Below are 15,383 nucleotides of genomic sequence, written 5' to 3'. Positions count from 1 at the left end.
AATGAAATCTACCATAGGACTTTGATTGTTTATAATTTGCCTAATGACAAGTTTACTTAATCTCATGCAATTAATAGAGCAAAATACTGACACCCTTTAATACTACACAGTATACTTAAAACAAAATCTTTTTAAATTTTTGAGAAAAAAAATATTATATTTTCTGGAGGTAAAACAACTGTTCCAATACTTGTTTTCTCAGTTAATGTGAATAATTGGACACAGTCTCCTTCAGGGGCTCCATGTGTCTCACAGGTTAGGGTGCAACAAGTGGCTGACTAGTACTGCTAGGTTACAAAACAGGCCTCACCTCTAATATATGTTTAGAAAGCAAGATAAAACTGTGCAAAAAACATTTATGAAAATAATTTCTTGTTCTAGGAAAGTTTACATGCATTGAAGTCAAGTTTCATTTGGAGCGTCAGATGGGATACTATCTAATCCAGATGTACATTCCTAGCCTGCTGATTGTCATTTTGTCCTGGGTTTCTTTCTGGATCAACATGGACGCTGCTCCGGCTAGAGTTGCACTGGGTATCACTACAGTTTTGACAATGACCACCCAAAGTTCAGGATCAAGAGCTTCCCTCCCAAAAGTAAGGAAATAATTTTGTACCATAGGTTTGTTATTACCAAGAAATAATGGTAGTACTTCTGAAGTTTCTTAAAGATCTGTGTATGTATGCATTTGATAAGAATACCTGAGAAAGAAGTATCCAGGTATTTGGTATTTGAATTAAGGTTTTCTCTTGGTTTGCGGGATGGTGAGAGTGTTCTAAGCTCTGGATTTTTAATGAATTAAAAATTAAAACTGCTAGTTTTGACACTTAGACATCAATATTTAGAAGACAGGTTTTCTCAAGTATGTAGGTACTTCACTGTATTTCTGAAAGCACTTTCCTGAAAACTAGACTGGAGACTTTATAAACTCTGTCTCATCTCTTCTGGACTGTTTCCCAAATGTAGTCTCCCAAATAACTTGACATGGCTAGATACGGCATTTAATCTGATGGATATATAAATATATTTGTGTGTGTATAAAATACATATATATAACATATATATACCTGAAATGTGTTTCTGGAGAATCTTTTCAGTGAGGAACTGTCAATGTCTTTCTCTGTTTTATGGCAGATTTAGTTTATGTTCTTATTCAAGTGTTGCCTGCAGTTCTCCATCCGGTCTACTCACAAAAACATCATCTCGCTTGATTACTTATTTATTTATTTATTTTAAATTGGGGCAGCTGCTGTAGATGAGATTATAGATTACAGATTGTGTTCTTTGATTAGTCAACATGACAGCTCTTTTCAGCATGGGCACAGCCTTAATGGTTTTATTGTTAGCATTCCGAGCAGAATTTATTGTGTGTGTTCAGGTTTTGTACAATTTTCTGGAAGAGAACTCAGAGGTAGATCAGTTTACAATCATCTGTGGAGTCGTGAGATAAATTCCCTGAAGAATTCTCTCTTACAGATGCCCAGAATCACAAGGTCTAGGATCATAAAACCATGCTAGCAACAATGAAAGCACAATTTTTGAGTGTTTGTATAGCATATGATCCACTCCAAAAGGCATGTTGTATTTTGTTCTGCTTTACACTCAGTGTCATATTTAGTCTCATTCCAAGTACTGTAATTTGTTCAAATGGAGCATACATAGGGCGACTTTAAAAACTGCACAGATTGTGTTACTATTCTGTTGGTAATAAGAAAGTATCACTTAAAATTTGGTGACTACAACAGTTGGTTCAGCTTCACTTGCTCACTTGGAGCTATGTATAATTTTCCATGCAAACTAAAGATCTTTCATGTATTAACGCAGAATTTCAAATGTATAATTTCTTAACATTTGTTCAGACAATTCAGTCAATATTACCAAATGAACACTCTGAGAAGAAAGTCAACAAAGAGACAAACTTGGCAAGAACCATGCAGGCTCTGTAGATAGCAAGCCTGGAGTTACTGAAGATGGTGTCTAGATGGTACAACATGATTCCATGCTGATATATTCCAAGTTTCTTCCAAATTAATTGCCTTGAGTACTGGAAGTGGTACAATCACTGTAGTGGAGATTTCCACCAACATTTCCAACAGAGCATGCACACTCTGCCAAGAAGCTCTGCAGTGTTACTATGTCCATAAAGCTAATGCTTTAGAAAGACTTTTTATCATGTGCCTTAGATCCAGCTGAAATTTTTGTTCATGTTCTCCCTTGTTTGCAATGAAAAGCATTAGCTGGATACACTTCTGGGCTTCTGCTGAGTTGAAGAAAAGGGGAGATCCAGAATATACCGACTGTGGCAATTTGATTATTGGAGAGGTTCTTCTCCAGCTTCAAGATTAAATAGATATATCTCAGTGGTTGTCAGAGGTGATGCTCTGGCCCCATTCCATCCTCTCCTAGTATCTTTCACTGTTCCTTTACCAGAAGACAGACACTAAGGACATTTACCTCACCAGAGAGTCCAGTACACTTACTTCAGTCATACAACACCTGGTTGTTGCATTTCTGCTGTGTGAATGCAGCTGAGCTGTGCCATAAGAAACATGGGACTGATGTGAAACAAATTGCTTCAGAACAGGCTCTGTGTGCAAAAGTAAGCAGTACACCCATGTTTGTGTACAGGTCCACATCAGCAGTATCTGATTCCTTACACAAAGAAGAATGGCTCTATGTCCAGGTGGAGGCTAGTGACGAGCCGTGTCCCTCAGGGGTCTGTCCTGGGACCAGTGCTGTTTAATATCTTTATCAATGACAGACGACTGGAATGAGTGCATGCTCAGCAAGTTTGCAGCTGACCCCAAGCTGAGTGGTGCAGTTGATACAACAGAAGGATGGGATGCCACCCAAAGGGACCTGGACAAGATTGAGAAGTGGGCCCATGTGAACCTAATGAGGTTCAACAAGTCCAGGTGCAAGGTGCTGCACCTGGGTCAGGCCAATCCCAGACATGGGTGGAAGACAGACTGGGAGAAGAACTCCCTGAGAGCAGCCCTGCAGAGAAGGACTTGGGAGTTCTGGTGGAAGAAAAGCTCGACAAGAGTCAGCAGTGTGTGCTTGCAGCCCAGAAGGCCAACTCCATCCTGGGCTGCATCACCAGAGGAGTGGCCAGCAGGTCAAGGGAGGGGATTGTCCCCCTCTGCTCTGCATTTGTGAGGCCCCACTTGGAGTGCTGCATCCAGGTCTGAAGCCCCCAGCAGAAGAAGGATGTGGGGCTGTTAGAGCGGGTCCAGAGGAAGGCCGTGAGGATACTCAGAGGGCTGGAGCACTTCTCCTATTAAGAAAGGCTGAGAGAGCTGGGGCTGTCCTACTGAGAGAAGAGAAGGCTGCAGGGTGACGTCATTGCAGCTTTTCAGTACTTAAAGGGGGCTTATAAAAAAGGTGGAACGCAACTTTTTGCTCAGACAGGCAATGACAGGACGGGGGGGGGATGGTTTTAAACTAAAAGAGGGGAAGTTTAGATTAGATGTTAGGAGGAAATTCTTCACTCAGAGGGTGGTGAGGCACTGGCACAGGTTGCCCAGAGAAGCTGTGATACCCCATCCCTGGAGGTGTTCAAGGCCAGTTTGGACAAGCCCCTGAGCAACCTGATCTAGTGGGTGGCATCCCTGCCCATGGCAGGGGGGTTGGAGCTAGGTGATCCTGAGGTCTTTTCCAACCTTAATGATTCCATGATTCTATGATCTTTAAGATCCCTTCCAACCCAGGCCATTCTCTATATTCTATGATTCTATTACAAGAAACAAGCTTTTCTTGCTGTTGTTTCATGAACCTAGCTATTTTAAAACCCCATCTGTAAGTTAACACTAAAATTGTATTTCTTAATAAAATCTGTCCAGCTGAAATGCATTTAAAAATAAAAATATAAAAATAATTGAATCAAATCAGTGTTAAATCTGAACTTGCAAAATGGCTCTTTAAAAGCAATGTTTTTCTGAGTCCTGTCTACATATTGCCAAGACACAGGAAGTTAGGCTGTCAATAGGCAATTCCAAAATTGCTCCAAGCATGAATATCTAAGATAATAAGACATGAGAGGAGGGTTATTTTGGTAAGAGCACTGAAAAAAACAGATGCAACTTTGGTTTGTGAAAGCAGCCTAGATTTGAATACAAGAGTTGTATTCTTCCCCATCTTTCTTTGTGTCCTATTCTTAACACGCATTTATAGAATTTGACTTTACCTTTAACTTACCCACTGTCTCCTGCCAAGAGTTTCTCCTTATTCTTCATTATTTTATTATAGCTTTAACAAAACAAACAAACAAACAAATAACAAACAAAGACAAAATCAAGCAAGCAAGCAAGCAGACAAACAAACCCCACCAAGCATCAACATTCACAAACTTTAAAGGCAATAATTCCTTTATCTAAAGAAAGGCAGAGAAGAACTGCACCAAGAAGACACCTAGTTACTTTTTTGGTTAGTTTTCAAGTTACTATCTAAATGATGCAAGTGGTACTGTTTAGAAGTAATTACCTACATATTGTTCTCAACTCCGGTACAATATTACATGACAGAGTTCTTGCTTGAAATTATTAAAAATAATTGGGTATTTTTCAGATTGCTTTCTTCTTAGAACACACATATAAACCAAACCTTAACAATGACAGTCCAAAAAAGTGAATTACTTTTCATGCCATAAAGCAAAACATTTGAGGATACTTTAAGTCAAGTAAATGATAGTAGCTTTATTTTACACAGTTGTATAGCATTGATATTGTGTTACTTTACTGTGTAGTACTTAATGAATGCATATTCCTTCCCTAGGGAGCAGTCTGCGCAGAAAAAAAATCTTATTCAAAACTCACTGAACCCCCTGGGAAGACTTCCATTCACTTCATTTTGCTTTGGATCACTAAATGCATTACCAGTTGTAATAAAAGCACTATATTCTAATAGGTGCAGAGACCTGCAAAGCCAAAGTCCATGAAGTCCATTCCATTTGGTAGTAAATTACTGCTTTTACATGTCATCCACTATCCTCAGCATTTTTGAAGCCTTTTCAAGATTCTTTGGCTTCTGGCAGACCAATCTGAGAAAGTAACCTCTCCTTTCTTTAATGCCAAAAGTTATCAAGTAAAGAAGCTCTGAGAGTACATCACATTTTTTTATTTTGAATTAGGGTTAAAAAAATGTCTTAATAAATAAAAATAAAAAAGGATGAAAAGGAAGAAATAAGGAGAAATAACATTAGAGAAAAAGGAATAGATGCTGGTTTTAGAAGTTACACTATTGTATGTTCATTTGTTTTCATAGGAAGCAGAGTGTCTAAGGTGATAGCTTGCTCTTTCATGTAACAAAACAGAGATGATGCATTTTGGTGCAGTAATATGGTAAAAAAAATAAAAATAAAAAGTAAATTTGAATGGAAGAAGTTTTTGACAGATTACTTCTACTCTAGTTTCAGGATCTGAGGAGGAAGTACAAGAGTAATTCAATGAGCATGAGATATGTTAATTAGTTCTTGGCTAATATGAGCTGTATGTCTGAGTGCTTGACACGTTGCTTAAATAATTAGGCCAACCCTATTCTTATTAGTTATTTACAAAATCCTGTTGGAGACGTGATGATCCTAAAACACTGCCATGGTGTTTAATATGTCTACCTTATGTTACATATTTATTTGTTCTGATGGGGGAACTGCAAACAAATTTCCACTTTTTAAAAATTTGTTCAGTGTCCTTGAGTAGATTTAGAAAGAAGTTCACAGAGAAGTTTCCCTTCCCTTCCCTTCCCTTCCCTTCCCTTCCCTTCCCTTCCCTTCCCTTCCCTTCCCTTCCCTTCCCTTCCCTTCCCTTCCCTTCCCTTCCCTTCCCTTCCCTTCCCTTCCCTTCCCTTCCCTTCCCTTCCCTTCCCTTCCCTTCCCTTCCCTTCCCTTCCCTTCCCTTCCCTTCCCTTCCCTTCCCTTCCCTTCTTTTCTTTTTTTTCTTTTTTTTTCTTTTTTTTTCTTTTCTTCTGAGCTTCAAAAACCTAGATACAACTAAATCTTGTATTCACACAGTATATTCAATACCCTTTGTTATATTCCATACAGTATCTGAATTTGGATACAGGGATTTATTCTATACTACTTAACGAAGGAACTCACTGAAGTTTTTTTCAACAAAAACTGTTCCAAAGTAAAGCAAGGGTCAAAAATTAGTATGTGTTTGCTTGCTGTGACTTATTGAAGGAATTTCTTCAGTAAAAACTTACACACTAAACATAGCTCTGTGTACAAAAAATCTGTTCTACAAAATACTATAAAATAAATGTCTGTCAAATTGTTTATAAACACATGCTCATAACTCATAGCTCAAAACAAGTGTTTTCTGGTTCTCGTCTACAACTTTTTATATGTAATTTCCTTACTCTTTCTTCTTTTCACGTTACTTACATTTTCTTATCAATAGTTTCTAGTCAAGATATATGTATTTGTGCTAGAGGGCAAGAGAAAGTTTGACAGTAGTGGAAAAAGTGGTACGTGGTGATGTGCCAGAGAGAATTTTCCTGCCACTTTGAGTATTAATAGCACTGTGGCCATGTTAATACCATGTTAACAGCTTGATAATAAATGCTTGGGCCTGATGAAAATTCTCTGTTTCCCTGGCCCACATCAACTCGTAAAAGACACTTTTCCTTCCTTCAAACTTGCTTCTTCAAGATCTAGGTAGATACTTACAGGGCTAACCTATGCAGTTACAACTTCAGCGGGAGCAGTATCTCATCTGAAGCTTTGGCACGGTTATATATGTGTCATCATGAATCTATTACTTCCAGTTCTGTGAAACCAAAGATTTGGTTCTGCTGCAAGGCCAAGAAGATGAAAACAAAACAAATCAAAACGACAACAACACCAAAACCCAGCAGGATCTATGCTTCTTGTGAGGAGAGTAGGAGAAAGAAGGATGTAGTTGTTACACAGAGCATCTAAATATGTGGCTAGAAATGACCACGTTATTCTCTTTAGCTTGGCCAATCTTTGGATCTTGAAGTGTTTGTATATGGTTTCTAGTGAATTTCATGCTGCCCTTCATTCTGTGCAAAGCTGACCGAGGAGATACTGACTGGATAAATATTAATACATTAGGTTTTATAACAGATTTTACTCTATGAAAGTAAAAAATAGAAGATTAAATCAGTCACTTTTTCCCTTGTACTAATCTAAACTTTATAGTTTACTTTCCTGTATAGTGGAGACAGTGGTATTTACTGTACTACAGAAACAGTAGTTGCTGCCATGCGTGACAGCAAAAAATATGCATTAAGATGTGTTTGAATACCTCTGGGATGTAGTTTGAGTACTCCTGGTACTTCCAGGCTTTTATAATGCAGTCATCTGGGAGGTCTGGCATTTGGCATAGCCTATTTCAAGAGTCAGAGAAGAGCTGGAGTTACTGTGCACGCCACTCTGCTGGTTGTTTCATAACCCTGGCACAGCACTGGGACTCTCGAGCTTCATTCCTGCACCCTACAGGACCTTCTAGCGGCTTTTACCAGCTCTCTGAAGAGCACGTAGTGCTGCTCTTTTGCACAAATAAGCACTGCAGGCCAGCTCTGAAGCAATGACATATGCTGTTGTGGCTCATTCACTTCAAATAATCTCAAGCCTTGACTCTATTAGATCATCTAAGAATATTACTTATGAATATCTCCTGTGAATGTTTCATTTGAAATAATGTTGACGGGACCCCCTAGAGCCTGTGAAAAATGCTTTCATTTGTGATGTACCTTAAGACTACTGCATCCAGTCTGAACATTACTGAAAACTGCTTGCTGCTTTAAAGCAACTGGGCCACTGATGCCTTACTTTCCCAAAGTTTTATTTGAGTTGCAGTGCAACTGTAAGAACTTGACTAAAAGTTTTTTTTGTTTGTTTGTTTGTGTTTTTTTTGTTTTTTTCATTTGGGAAATGTTTCTATTTGGAAAAAAAAAAACAACAATTTGTTTATTGATATTGATGACTAGAAGTATTCCCCACACACATGTTTAAACAGAGACAAGTTATTTACTTTTCTTCATGGATGCATCAGACTTCTACAGGAGTAACTAACTGATTTGGTGTCTTTTTTTTTTTTTCTTTTTATGCCTGTGATATGATATGACGATAACTTTAATTTGCAAGTACTGGGGAACACTATTTTTGTTATAGTAATATCAGCTTTTGAAATGAAACAATTCTAAATTAGCCATTGACAAGAAAACAATATAATTTGTTTTTAAGGCATGGAAATACAGTCATGCACTCTAGAATATGTCATTATTCACAGATCCTTAGTAGTAAAGTTAAAAACCTTGAAGAAGTATTCTCTTCTCATTTCTTCTTCCTAGAAGCCTAGAGGGGTTAATTGGGGTATCTTGAGGGAGTGTGAGAGCAGTACTTTTATCCTCAGTAGCTTGTATCCTGTGTTAGACATACCTGTGTGTGAGAAGTAGACAGTTTGTTGTCTTTCCATGTTCTTCCAAAGCTTAAGCCTTTAGAGAATTGAGTCTGAACTCTTAATATATCTGGAGAGAAACTTAAGTGACTAAATCACAGCAGAAAACATAAGTTAGGAAAAAGAGACAACATAATGAATGTTCCTCAGTACATGTTTTCATAGGAATTATAGTGCAGGCTATATTATAAATAATTATCAATAATGGCACTATTATGATGAGAGCATATCAATATCTGTCACTGATAGGAGAAACAACTTCTATTAAAAAATGGTCTGCTGGGACACTAAAAAGTAATTTAAAGTATTTCATTGATATAAATGCATTTTTCATAGAATCTCTCTTTTTTTTTTTTTTTTTTTTTTTTTTCCAGAAGGGCATTTTTCTTTGTGTGTTTAATGTCAATCAAAACACTTTATTGATAGATTTGTCCTGAAATATGATGAACAGTAGTACTTCTAAAATTTATTTGCAGTCAGGAGGCACTGATACCAGCCATTTGTACAGCATGATCAATTTCAAAACACCTCTTAATTTTCCAAGGAACCATGTAGATGGTCACAGACAGTAATGAGAGTAACACATTCCTGGTCAGAATCTGTCTATGACTGAGTATGCTCTGTTCATCAAAAACTGGCAAAATGCAGTATAAAATTGTGTGGAACTGGAGGGAGAAAAATAAAATAAAAAAAATTAAGGAACTGAAGAAACCCAAATGTCAGGATTATGATAAAGACTTTTACAGTTGGACAGTGTGTTCTGTTGCTTTCTCGAACAATCAAATTTCTCTCTTGTTTTTTTAAGGAAGCCATAATTGTCTGACAGGATCTATTTCATATGTTGACTGTGTTTTGCTTTCCCCTGAACCTCCTAACAGAAACAGAATCTTCTCAGAATGAAAACAAAATCCAGTCATTGAGAATGACTTAAATTAAAGCATTCATATGCTCAGATATTACCATTGCTGTTATTTCTTACCAGGGCTTGCCAAAGTAAAGGAACACAGTGTTATGCCACAAAGAAAACAGTGCAGAACAAATTAGTTATGCATATAACTATCCCTGGATATGAAAACAAAGATAACTTTGCTTTTATGTCTCACAAAATCGCTGCTCCAGGAAGCAATGTGGTCTTTCTTACATCTTGTTTTCTCCTTCTGTCCTATCTAGTGAGTGGGAAGAATAATGCATAATTATTCTCTTAATTGGTTAATTATTCTCTCTGAAGTTGGTATATTTGTCATTCTTTAGTAACAATGTAGTGTTGATTGTACAAGTGAATAGCAGTCTTTTTGATAAATGAGAAATGAGAAATGTATTTATTTTTTACCATATTCCAATGCCCTATTAGAAAGGGGATAAACACTACATTGCTCAAACTAAAAAAAAACATAACACTAAAACTGTTATGTGCCAACCATACTACTGCATTTAGAGGTTATCTCTTATCTTTTTCTACATTGACTGGAACAGGAGACAGGTGTTTTGCAACCAGTCAAAAAAGTGTGCGTTACACATGCTTCCAGGCAAGACTGTAGCTTGGCAAATGATTTCATGAAGAATTGTTTAAAGGTAAAACACTCTCAGTGAATGCAGCTATAAGCGTTGATTAGCTTCTTACATTAATGAGGTTTCAGTAAAAGCTTTTCCCAAGTTGAAAGGCATATCTAATTAAAAGACTGTGGATTGCCTGAATGTGGGTAATGCACTTCATGGCAAGCCATTTGGCCAGTTTCATTCATGATTTCCACGATGATGCTGGCTTCCTCCGGACATGCTTCCCTCCTAGTGAAGGCAAGGCAGTCTAAATAGCAGCTGTTGACTGCAGCAGAGTTCAAAAGCCTCTTACCCAGCTCCTCTGTCTACCATCAGTGAAAAAGACTTAAAATATATGCTTACCACTGCTAGCTGTAGTCTGCATGATTTCTTGTAATTCATATTTTTTTGAGATGTCCTTCTGAAAAACAACTGAATGTTACCCTGAAGAAAGAATGAAAATAAATTTTCAGCTACAACATTTTCAGCAAAAAAAAATTCTTTTTTTTTTTTTTTCAGCTAAAACCGAAAATAGATCTTCCTAGCTCCTCTTTCACATTGTATTACACTCTGCTTGAGCTGTAATATGCATTTTAGATGGCGTCAGACATTTTCTCTGAGGATCTCCTAGTTGTAAAAAAAAAAAAAAAAAATAATAATAATAATAATCCTTTGTGGAAGCCATGCAAAGGGTACTTTACAATAATGTTCTCATTTATTGGAAAAATTCCCTAAATGATCGTTGTTGACTTCTAACCACCAGTGTCCCAGTGTCAGATTTCTCCAAGGCATCCTTTTTTTTTATTATTATTATTATTTTGAAACTGCCTTTTTTCTTGGAAATCTAAAGCTAATCAATCTAAAAATATCTGAAAAGTTTGACATGAAAATGGAAATGATGAAAGTGGTTCAGTTGATATGATACTAAAAAAATAAGATTTGCGATTTGTGACTTTTTATATTTTCTTTTTTTGTTCTAATTCAGAAGGCATTTCTGAAATGTCAAAAATCCCTAGGGAGGGGAAAAAACACATCCCACTCAAATCTAACATTTACTGAGATACTGGTAGGCACTTTTCAACTTTAAGTAATGTTAGAAGTTCGGAGCAAAACTGCTCTAATTAAAACTGTCCTTCAGCCACAGGAGCAGGCTCAGGCACTGAAATGTTCTAGGAAAAGAACAAGACCACACTGCCTAATAGTGAGTTCCAGGCATGCTCACTGTAGCTAGTATAGGAAGCTACAAGTCATCAGTTGTTTCTATTCTGGGATAGTTCATGGACTTCTAGAAATTAAAAATCTTTTTTTTTTTTCCCCCCAAGTCCAGAAGGGACAAAGTCACCTTCTAGGATAACACTGTTTATTGGATCTAATTGCTGTTACAGCTGGGTTCTATATTTGACTCAAATGTGTCTTAAAGAAGAGTATCATCTTGTTTTGAAAATGAAGTCTGGATGTTTATTTCAGTTGCTACATTATAAATAATAAATATTGTTAATATAATATCATATAATATTATTGCTATAATATTTCATGTCTATATATTATTTATAATTATATGTTATAGTATTATTATGATATATAAATGTAATATTATGTAATATTATTGTTAATAATAAAAATAAATGTTCTTAAAGACTGAGGATTCTCCAGCTTTACATTCCAGACAGTGTTCCTTGTTGTGCATTTTTCTTCTGGACTACTTAGGCTTCCTAGACATAATGTCTTTTCTTATTCAAGAAATCCTTTGATGGAAGTGAGCAACCTTGCGATCTCCTTTTTGGTAAACTAAACAGATTGTGGTTCTTATGTCTCTCACTTCTAAGACATTTTGTTCAGCCTTCAACTTTGTTTCTTCGTCATTGTGCCAATATAATTTTTTTAAATATAGCAATCACAACTACACTACTGTGCAAATTCTTAATATAGCTTTCTTTTTTCACCTCCTCCTCCTCCTCTTCCTCCTCCTCTATGTTCTGTTTATAGACTCAACAGCCATATTAACCTTTTACCCACAGTTTCGCATAACTGATGCTCTGTTGTCATTCCCCTTTTCAGAACCACTTTTGGTGCAAGTCACAGCTGCTCTTCTTGCAGTTGTGGCCCTCTCTGTGATTTCACAGCATGACCTGATACTGGGCTTTTTTTCAAAAGTATTTGGTTTGGATGTGCCCAGTAATTCTAATTATACTGTTCCTGCCATTGCTGATAATTCTACCACTGTTTCTTTCATCTGGCATTTTTCTGGACCTCTTATTCCTATTGTTTGATTCTCATATTCCTCTAGTTTTACCTGTCTTGTAAATATTTACTTTTTAGCTTTTTTTCAATTGTAATGGCTATTTCTGCTCCTCCTCTGATGCCATAAAGGATATTAATGTTAATAATAATAATAATGAAATTATCCTGTTTGATTGTTGTGATTGCAGTTATTAAAATCTTTAATTATTGCATGGTGGTAGCATACTTAGTGCTAGTAAATAAGAAAATATTTATTATAGCCTGTGCTCATTCCATATACATTAGGCCAAGTCACTGCTTTCTGGAAGCCCAACTGATTCTAAATTGCTAATACTCAGTGGGAGAAAACTTAGAGAAAACTTACAAAGAAGTAACAGAGTGCAAATACAGACAAGAAGGAAGACTGAAAATTTCCATGACTTTTGTTTGCCATTTGTGGGATAAGGGGGTATGCTGAGAACTAAATTGAAATCAAAATGGAAAAGTTAGATTAAACTGGGTAGTAACTTGCAACTAGTATAAAACAGTTTAGTGAAAAATGTCTATTTACGTCCATTTGGCCAGTTAAATAGTGATGGAGTCTAGGGCAGCTAGGAGAAACCTAATTATGTAAGAGTCTGGTCCACAGCCAGGCAAACAGCTGATAATTTAGGTGCAATAAGTGAAACAAACAAAGAATTCGTAAGAAGTCATATCACCAAATAGGAACGATTTGGATTAAGGTGGAACACATAAAAGAGTTTTGTTAATTGTGAGACCACAGACCACTAATGGCAACATTAGCCTGAGTGATTTGCTTATGTAATTGAAGAACAGTAATAATATAAGGAGTTACTTTTCCATCCATGTAAGGTTAAAAAAAGTGCAGGAAATTAAAAAAAAAAAAAAAAAAAAAGTTAACATATGGGGGCTGGGGGAAGAGAGAGGAGGAAATAGATCACAAGACCCTAATAGCTATTGCTTAAAATCAACTAGTGATATACATACACTGAAATTATCCATATGTAGCTATGTGCAGAGAACATGAATAAAGGATTATTTTCAGTTTTGGTTTATAATAGCAGCTTATAACAACCCATAATGGAAAGAAATTGTGTCCTTGTTGCATTTGCATTTCTAAAGTTTTCCAGAGAAAACCAGAGCAATTTTTTTCCACTTATACTAATGATGACTACTTTATTATACACATCTGTATATCACAAGCAATTTTAAATCAGAACAAAAATATTGAACTTGTAAACCTGTGGAGAGATTAATCTGTCAAAACTTAGGTGGCTGAAAGTTGTTTTATGCTGCCTTTCTAGTCAACAGAGAAAAAGAGATACCTCCACAGCAAGATTCTTCTGACACCCAGACAGGTACACAGGGTAGGTCAGATGAACGCATTTCAGATGCCTCTTTCTGCAAGTCAATAAGGGAAGCTAAGATGACCAGCGTTAAAATCAGATGTCTGAAGTTATGTGAGGGAAATCCCAAACACAGTGTGAAAAATAGTGAAACACATATCATCATCATTTTGAAATATTCAAAACATGAAGGTTTTGTTGGTGGTGGTGGTGGTTTTTCCTCAGAGAGGTGGTTATATAAAAATCTTCTTACCTATCATTACTTATCTACTATTTGAGTGTGATTAAGGTCAAACCTGTTGCATTTTGGAAAACAAATGCATTTTTACCTCCTCTTTCTTTTTCACATGCAATGCCAACAGGGATTAGGGTGAATGAACTGTGGATGTAGAGGTTACCAGACCCTTATTTCATTGCAGTCTGTTAAATATCTGTTAATCTTTAAGACAAGTAGTTTACAGGATATGACTCTAAGGCCCTGCATAGTGCTAGCAGGGCTGCCCACAGAGCATAATTCAGTCTGCAGTAATAATTTTACAGGCAAAGAGCTGCACGATCACAAAGATTCAGTTTGACTCTCAGAGCTGTAAATTAGGAAAGAAAATTGAATACATACCAAGCAAAAATAATTGAAACAGTAGATGTGTAACTTCACAGTGGATTAAAAAAATCAATTCTCAGCATAAACTGGCATATGGCTTTGTGCATTCTAGGAGGAAATCAGAAAAAAGTTCTTATATTAGTTAACTATTTCTTCAGTGCCAGGATTTATAGATAAAAATGATTAAGCATTTCAAGAATGTGTTGTCATCATCTAATCCTATCAAATCCTTCTGTACATAAGCTGGTCTCATTACATACTGACTGGAGCCAATATTGATTTCTTAGACCATTTTGAGTGACATACCAGTAGCACTGTTCCATTTATGCATAGGTCTGCCAGTCATAGACAATTTATATAATGTTCCTTACTCTCTGAGCATTCTGGGTAGCATTTATTCACATTTTGGATGTTTAGACCTTTGTGGATGTCATTGTTCTTTTGAAGGAAGGAGAGGAAAATTCAAGGCATCTTAAGTGTCTGGCTCAGAAGGTATCTCTCCCTCTGTGCAGAAGACTGGTGCTGAAGTCTAGTCTATATTGTCAGAGCTACTTACTCACTGGGGTCACAGCTTGTTTGCTATTTTCATGTAAATGCATTTAGAGTTCAGTTCATGAACAAGGTTAAAAATGCATCACAGAATCTAATATAAAGCATTTAATTGAGTCCTCTGCTTTAGTATGCCCAACAGGCTACGTGGAGAGATTCTAAACTCTTAAAGAAAACAAAAAGCTGAACTTTCCTGGATAAATTCTCTAGTATTACCAGACTCATGGATCTGTCATATGCATGGAAATAGCATAGACCATGCAGATGACAACTGTTTTTTATAAAGGAGGCTAAATCTTCTGTTCCTCTAAACTGATACAAATCCTCTGGCTAACTTAGCAGCTGGAGACCTGGTTTGAGGACATTTCTATTTTGATGGAAGAATATATATATTTAATTACATCAACAATCTGTAGACAAATATCTTATTTTAATGGAAAATGTAGTGATTTTTATTCCGATTATTTGAAATTGAATTACCCAAGTAAAGCATGAAGTGTTTCCATTTGGATACACTACTGCAACTGCTTCATGAAAGCTGGGAATCACTTGCATTTTATGTGTTCTTCTCTGACATTTCAGATGCTTTTTTGTCTCTTATAATGCACTACCTCCTCATTCCAGGAGGCTGCATCACATGAAATATAGTCTTGAGCTGAGAGAATGACCTATGGATATCTCAGAAGA

At 36.5% G+C, this 15,383-nt stretch overlaps 1 protein-coding gene across 6 annotated transcripts in view; it reads left to right on the top strand.

The window, feature by feature from the left end:
* GLRA2 (glycine receptor alpha 2) overlaps window positions 1-15,383 on the top strand; it is a 130,188-nt gene that overhangs the window by 47,832 nt on the left and 66,973 nt on the right. For all 6 annotated transcript variants that reach the window (XM_040533194.1, XM_040533219.1, XM_040533185.1 and 3 more), the window contains exon 7: window positions 382-596. In XM_040533194.1, the coding sequence (XP_040389128.1) occupies window positions 382-596 (215 nt within the window). The remainder of the gene's footprint in view (window positions 1-381; window positions 597-15,383) is intronic.

Source organism: Cygnus olor, chromosome 1 (assembly GCF_009769625.2).
Source record: "Cygnus olor isolate bCygOlo1 chromosome 1, bCygOlo1.pri.v2, whole genome shotgun sequence".
Classification (NCBI taxonomy): Eukaryota; Metazoa; Chordata; class Aves; order Anseriformes; family Anatidae; genus Cygnus; species Cygnus olor.
Note: the sequence above shows the minus strand (reverse complement) of the source record. Positions and strands in the feature narration are given on the sequence as shown.